The sequence below is a fragment of the Plecotus auritus genome (genome assembly GCF_963455305.1).
Source record: "Plecotus auritus genome assembly, chromosome: 8".
NCBI classification, from domain to species: Eukaryota; Metazoa; Chordata; class Mammalia; order Chiroptera; family Vespertilionidae; genus Plecotus; species Plecotus auritus.
Genome location: NC_137782.1, coordinates 164245529 through 164253380, shown reverse-complemented (window position 1 = coordinate 164253380; position 7852 = coordinate 164245529). Strand labels below are relative to the sequence as shown.

Sequence of the window (7852 nt, the reverse complement as noted above, 5' to 3'; positions counted from 1 at the left end):
TTGGCCTTTCTCAGCCCTCTCTTTCTTTGACTAAGCTTAACTGTTTGTGATTAACTTGGCTTTTGAATCAGTTCTTGGGTGGGGTTTTGGCTTTGTACACTAACCCCTCTTGGCTCTGGCAACCTGACTTCTGGATGGACAATTTGGCTGTTGAACTATTTTCTTGTTGCACTTGGCTTTGGTTTTTGAACTACCCTTTCTCTGCTTTGGCTAACCCACCTGACTCTACAATGCCGGGTAAAACAGATCCTTTCCCCGTTCTCCCCACCTGATGTCATCACGTGTCAGGGCACTTGTCCAAATCCTCCCATATGGGAGGGATACTGGATTCCCATTGCTTACATGATGTATGACCCTGAGTAAAATATTGAACTTCTGAGCAGCCATTTTCTTAGCGGGAAAAGTGAGGATAAGAATGCTTGCCTAGTCCTGACTGGTTTGGCTCAGTGGATAGAGCGTCGGCCTGCGGACTGAAAGGTCCCAGGTTCGATTCCTGTTAAGGACATGTATCTTGGTTGCGGGCACATCCCCAGTGAGAGGTGTGCAGGAGGCAGCTGATCGATGTTTCTCTCTCATCGATGTTTCTAACTCTCTATTCCTCTCTGTAAAAAAATCAATAAAATATATATTAAAAATAAAGAATGCTTGCCTAACTCACAGGGGTTACATGAGGATTAAATGAGATAATATATGTGAAAACTCCCAGGGCATAGAAGACATTCAAGAAATTGTAGTTTTCCTTCCATTTGTCCTTTGCATTCAGGTTGTTCACATTCTTTGTCTCCCTTTTCAGCACTGTCTTCAGCCATCCTTCTTTCCCTTACCCTCTTACACACTCAAGTCTCCAGCCATTCTGGTTCACTTAAGGTCCTCCAAACACGTAGCTTTTCATGTTTCCATATCTTTGCTCATGCTGTGCCTCAGCCAGAAATGTCCTTCTAACTTTGTCCCTGCCTACAGAGCTTCACCTTCTATTAATTCCATAACTTGACCTTACACGGCTTCTACTTCTACAGCTCAATAGAGATTTCTCTTACGAAGAACATCCGTTAACTCCATGGCCAATTCTAGTGGGCCCCTTTCAATAGGAGCATTTGACATAATCCACTTCATTCTTTATCAAACTCTCACTGCCCGTGGTTTCCATGATTCTGCACTTTTCTGGTATTCTTCCTACAGCTCCCAGGAGTTCTGGTTGCTCGTTATCAGTCTTCTTCACTGGTTGATCTCACTCAACCCCAACATTAGATGTTGGAGTTCACTAAGGCTAAATCCTAAGCCCCCTTTTTTTCTAATGCCCCTCTTTGATGATCACTACAGCTTATGGGTTCAGTTATTGCCTAAGTGATTCCTAAATTTGTATCTCCAGTCCAGACTTCTCCTCTGAGTTCCAAGTTATATGTCCAGTTCTCTAATGGACATAGCCACTTGGATAGTTCCCATACGTATGAAATTCTACTTGTTCCTCTAGGAATGGTCCTTAGCTCTGTAAACAACTCTTTCCCCATCCTCAATATGTCCATTCAAACATAAATCCTAACTGAACTTCCTAAATATTTCTCAGATCTATCTACTTCTTCGCCAAGCCATTATCTTCTCTGGCCTGACCTCCCATAATACCTCCAATCTGGTCTTCCTAGGTGTGCTCTTGTCTCTACCCATCCATTCTCTATAAGGTAATCTTTTAATAGCACATGATTAATCATATCACCCAATGCTTAAAACCTTTCAAAGCTGCTCTTAAGGTAAAACCTAAATCATTAACGCAGCCCCCAAGGCCCTACATGACCTGGTACCTACCCATATCTCCTGTCACATCTCATGCCACTTTCCACCTTGCTCTCTGGGCTGTTATAACAATAGTTTTCTTCAGCTCCTTTCCAACTTCCTACCACAGGGCCCTTACACATTCTGTTTCTACTGCATAGAACATTTATCCTCACCATCTCTGCCTAGGTAACCTGCTCTTCATCCTTCAGCTCTCATCTTGAAGGTCACTTCCTAAGGCCACCTTTATTGACTTTCCCACCTAGTTTATGTCCCTTTGTAATATGTTCTCATTGTTCCCTGTATTTCTTTCATAGAAGTTAGCATAATTATAATTAAATGGTTATTCACCCACCTCCTCTGTTGTTCTTTGAAGACATAATATATCTGCTCCATTCAGTTTTGTATCTACAATGACTAGTCTAGTTCCTGGCATATAATATGTGCTAAGTAACGATTTTTACAAATAAATGAAATAAATAAAAGCCCCTTATGAATATCACCTCTTCTGGGGATCTTGCTTTGACTTCCCTGAGGCTACCTTCTAACTAATCTTTACTTTTTTCATGATCCTATGGCTCATTACTGAACTAGTCTTATAGTACTCATCACAGTTTGACTGATACTGTGGTTAACTGTATATGTCTCCCTCACCATAATGTATAGCTCCTGAAGACAGGAGCTGTGGGTTTTGTCATTGTGCCACATTTACCCATGTCTAGCACAGTACCAAATACACTTTAGTTAATCAGTATCGATTGCTAATCAAGTGAATGAATGTTCCAAGACCTTCAGGGCAAGAAAATGGGAAGGCAAAATGAAGAACAGTAATAAATTCTTAGACTTGTAGAATACTTTACAGTTAATAGAGTATTATCACATGTATAACTCACTTGATCCTCACATCAACCCCAGGAGAGGGGAAAATATTAATATTCTCTTATTGTAAAGAGGATTCCAAGCTTCAGACTAATTAAACGACCAAGGAAGGCAAAGTCAATCTTCAGACTCCAAATCTGCAACCTGGGGTCTTTCCCTATGTCAAGGGGAGAGCTTACCACAGAGAGGGCAGAACAGGTGCTTCTCAGTCCTGGTGTGAATGACAGTTTCTTTGGAGTCCAGACCCATCTTTGGCTTGGTGGGAGGCAGAAGCTTCCTTCCTGTTTCTCCTTTGACAATGACCGTTATTTTATCCCAGGGGATTTCCACACCAGCCTCTTCTTCCAGCATGATCCCACTAACAGAGTGAAATTATACCAAGAAGACAGAGTTAGCTCTTTAGTAATCCTGGGGCCTGCAAATTTCCATATGCAAGTAATTCAGGATTTGAGTTTACCTTGTAAAATCAAGTTCTGCCAGCAGATGGAGACATGAGTATGTGACAGAATCACTGGATGAGCTCCAAGTTTCTGGCCTCTCAATCATTGCAACATTATCTAACTCAAGAGACACCCAGTTGTGTTCAAATCTAGGTTACTAATAGTTCCTCTTTTCCTTCTTTCTCTGATGTAATTTCTGGTGAATGGGATTTGAGTCAACTCCCCATCCCCTTCCCTAAAAAAATAGAAAAATCTAAATATTAAAAAGGCACTGTTTGCCCAGCCAGTGTGGATGTGGCTCAGTAGATTGTCCACCCATGCACCAAGAGGTTACTGGTTTGATTCCTGGTCAGGGCACATGCCCAGGTTGTGGGCTCCAGCCCCAGTAGGGGGCATGCAGGAGGCAACCAATTGATATCCCTCTTGCATTAATGTTTCCATTCTCCCTTCCCCTCTCTCTAAAAATCAATAAAAAAAATTGTTTTAAAAATGCTCTGTTCTTGGTAGCTTTGTTGAGCAGCTAATAGGTGGGTACAGATGTTTTATTTAACCTTCACATTAACCCAGGTGGTAAGTGGCAGTACTAAGACTTGAGCAGTACTGAGACTTGAGCCCAATTTCTCTCACTCCAAAGCCTGTGTTCTTTCCACCACTGGGCCCTGAGGTTTAGCTCTCAACCCATCCCCTCGCTGGACTAACTCTACCTTCTTTCAACACTTTCCTGCCTCTGCCAGCCTCAGGGGTCTCTTCCCTTCTTTACCGCCTTTAACAATGAGCATCTGCTTTTTTGTTTTGTGATGTGATCGTATCACTATGAAAATATTCTGTCTCCCCAACTGCATCTCTTCTACTTTGCTATACTTAAGTTTCTCACTACAAAAGTAATTAAAGATCGCCCTGGGCCAAAGGGTTGCTGGTTTGATTATAGTAAGAGCACATGCCCAGGTTGTGTGGGGGTCAATCCTTGGTAAGGGGTACGCATGAGGCAACCAATTAATGTTTCACTCTCACATCGCTATTTCTCTCTTTCTCCCTCTCCCTTCCTCTTTCTATAAAAATCAATAAAAATTATATTTTTTAAAAAGTGATTGATTGAAGAACATGTTTTGAAGAGCTTTCAATATATTGGGTTTCTTTCCTTTTTTTTTTTTTCAATCCTCACCCAAAGATATGTTTGTTTTTTATTGATTTGAAAGAGAGAGAGAGAGAGAGAGAGAAACATAGATGTGAGAAACATTGATTGGTTGCCTCCCATAAGTGCCCTAACCGGGATTGAACCCGCACCTAAGTATGTGCCCTGACCAAGAATGGAACTCCAACCAATCAAGCCACCTAGCCAGGGCTGGGTATCCTAAGTTTTAAAAATATTATACAGACCACGCGTTGGACAAGAACGAGTACCCTTTCTTCTCTCGCTTTGGGATCTTAAGCCTCACCTCTGATAGAAATGGACCCCAACTGCTCCTGCGCCACTGGTGGCTCCTGCGCCTGCGCCGGCTCCTGCAAATGCAAAGAGTGCAAATGCACCTCCTGCAAGAAGAGCTGCTGCCCCTGCTGCCCCGTGGGCTGTGCCAAGTGCGCCCACGGCTGCATCTGCAAAGGAGCCTCCGGCAAGTGCAGCTGCTGTGCGTGACGCGGGGAGAGCCTGCCCCGGATGTAAATAGAGAAATGTCTACAAACCTGCATTTTCGGATATTTTTTCATAAACTCTGACCCAGTTGCTATGTCCCTTTTTGTATGAAATATTTGCATGACCATAAACGTTTCGAGACTCAAAAAATATATATTATACACATTATCAAATCCACTTCCTCTTACTCTACATGCAATCCATCAACAAATCCTATTTGGGTCCTGCCTACAAAAATCTACCAATCCTGACTCCAAAACCTTGTGTGCCACCACCACTGCCACCCTAACCCATGGCACCTTCACCTCTTGCCTGGACACCACGGTAGCATTTTAGCAGGAAACCTTGCTTCCACTACCCTACTCTCCCCTCCTCCACAGAATAGCCAGAGTCTTCCTTCTAAACTATAAATCAAATCACACCACTTCCTGCTCTAAACTTCCAATGCCCTCTCATCACTCTCAGGATAAAATCCGAAGTCCCTCACCAGGGCGCGCAGGCCTTCCACGATCCATCAGGTCCCTGGTTACTTCTCCCATTTCATGTCTTCATACTCGCCCCTCCCCTCTCGGATCCAGGAACACTGGCCTCCTTGTGCTCCGGGCACATTCCAGAACCAGGGCTGTGTGCTGCTCTTTCCTCTGCCTGAGGCTTCTCCCACGGCTGCACTTGGTTCTCGCTCCCATTCAGCTGTGTTTTCAAGCATCATCTCCTCAGGGAAGCCTCCGCAAGTATCTCTTCATCACTCTCCTACTCTTCCTATCCTTTGTTTATTCTTAACAGCACTTGCCATAATATAACGTTCTCGATGTTTCTATGTTTGTTTATGGATTGTTTTCCATTAGAAAACAAGCACCATGACAGAATTTTATTCTGTATCGGATAGCCCAATGTCTGGAAATATGACCAGTTCATCATAAACCCCAGGAAGCATTTGTTTAATGAATAAATGAGTGAATGAAGTTATTCATAGCCTTCACAATCATTATGTTGAACGTTGCTTAACAGTGTAAATTGTTTTCATTGTGAAATATTAGGTTGAACCATATGAAATCGCCATTTTGTAGGTTAAAAATGGTCGAATATTGTCCTCACCGGTTTGGCTCAGTGGATAAAGCATTGGCCTGTGGAGTGAAAGGTCCCAGGTTCGATACCAGTCAAGGGCATGTACCTTGGTTGCAGGCACATTCCCAGTAGGAGGTGTGCAGGAGGCAGCTGATCGATGTTTCTCTCTCATCGATGTTTCTAACTCTCTATCCCTCTCCCTTCCTCTCTGTAAAAAATCAATAAAATATATTTTTTTTAAAAAAATGGTTGAATATTGTCAATTTCACATATTTCAGTGGCATTGCCACTTAAATAATTATTATAAAACAACATGCTCGTACCAGCCACCCAGGCCAAAAAAAAAAGGGTATTGCCAGGATCCCTGAAGTCCCCTGCATCTCCAGACTGCCCGTCTGGTGCCCGTAAGCTGACTCACCACCGCCAATCAGCAATCAGACCAAGGTCCTGGCTTCTGCATCCTGGAATGCTGCAGGGGCGGTTTCCTGGTGTGATTCACCAACAGCAAGAATGTTTCAGTCTGACACAGAGGCCGACTTGGGGAGGGGGACACAATGTCCTCAGCCAGGAAGCTTCCTCGGAGCCTCCCAGTCCCCAGAGATCTCTGCCTTTCTGAGCTCACAACCTCTTCCATCCCCAGGGTTATTGTGTGCCCCCACGAAGGTGCTCACTCGGTCCTCTTCGCTGTTATCTTCCCCCGCGGTGCCGTTTCTCCAGCTGTGAGCAGCTGCGGGTCAGTGGCACGCATGAACTCCTCTGCCTTGCCCTAACCCAATGGCTGGACATGGATAACACTCAAAGTGTGAGCCAGCAGATGAGGTGTGTGGGGTGCTTAGGCATTAGCACATTTTGCGGTTAGAATCCCACCAGGAGGAGGGATTCCGAAATGATCCCAAATTCGCACCTCTGGCCTATTGGTTGACTCCTGTCACAGAGGAGTGACAAAGGGGCCTGGGTAAACTCCCACGGCTCTGGCAAGTAGACTTTCAAAAACCAAGCCAGTCCCACTGGCGAAGGCTTAAGTATCCTCTGAAATAGCTCCACCCAAAGGTCAAGAAGATCCTGTCTGTACCCTGTGAAGAATCTAAACAGAACAACAGCTGGTACGTACTGGGAGCAGAGTGGCTCCAGGAGCTGGGTGCAGGTCCCAGCTGGAGTCAGGAAACCTGAGCTCAGGCCTGGCTCTGCCACAGTACACCCCGTGACAATGGGCCTCCTGGTGACTTCAGCTCCTGAGCCTGTGCCCTTAAATGCCCAGCAAGGGGCAGCCGTGCCCAGGCACTGCACAGAGATGGTGTCAGAAGAAGTGACACTATATATAAAAGTACTTTGAAAAGCTTAGGGTGCTATACCGACATGAAGGGCTATTAGAAAGAAGAGTGCTGAGAGATGAACGGGGCGGCCTCAGACACTTCTCAGGATAATTTGCTGGGTACTAGAAACAATCCCGTATCTGTTCAGTGCTTGATCATTCACAAAGGGTTTCTCTAGGTTCTTTATCTCACCTGAGCCTCACAGTGACCCAGCGAGGCAGGCAGGGTGGGGATTATTTCCCTTGACCACTGATCAGATGAAGAAAAGGAGGCTTAGAGACCATGATTTTCCCATGGCCCAGTAGTCACAGACTTAGGACTAAAACCTCCCTATGTAGCTCTCTATGCTAATGATGGGCCCATTATGGGTTCTCTCTGTTTCAGTTGCTGTAACCCCATGAGGCAATTTCCCATAAAACCTGTATGAACACATCCTAGCAGGCCCTAGAACCCCCATGTGACTGGAAGGGGTGCAGCAGGAAGGGGGAGCAGAGTAAAAAGGGGGTGTGGTTATCTCATAAGCAATGGGAAGTTATTAAAGGTTTTAAGCAGAGAAATGCTATGATCAGGGCTATATATATTTAAAAAATACTTTCCTTCTCCACTTCTTTTCTTTCTCCTTCTTTTCTGCTTCTCCCCTCTTCTTTCTCCTTTTTATTTTATTTACTTTATGTGATTCCCTAGGAAGAAAAAGAAAAGAAAATTTTGGGACCTTCCATCACGAGAAACCTTGAGTGCCCAGCTAGCTGGAGTCCTAA

The 7852-nt window shown here is 44.4% G+C and overlaps 1 protein-coding gene across 1 annotated transcript; it reads left to right on the top strand.

Moving 5' to 3' along the window:
• Nucleotides 1-4467: 4467 nt before the first annotated feature.
• LOC308255455 (metallothionein-1E-like) lies at nucleotides 4468-4824 on the top strand. Its single transcript, XM_080682879.1, has one exon. The coding sequence runs from the start codon at nucleotides 4534-4536 to the stop codon at nucleotides 4717-4719; it is 186 nt and encodes a 61-aa protein (XP_080539005.1). The 5' UTR covers nucleotides 4468-4533; the 3' UTR covers nucleotides 4720-4824.
• The last annotated feature ends 3028 nt before the right edge of the window (nucleotides 4825-7852 follow it).

Coding starts and splice junctions, on each gene's coding strand:
- LOC308255455 (XM_080682879.1), top strand. CDS start 4,534: ATGGACCCCAACTGCTCCTGCGCCACTGGTGGCTCCTGCGCCTGCGCC.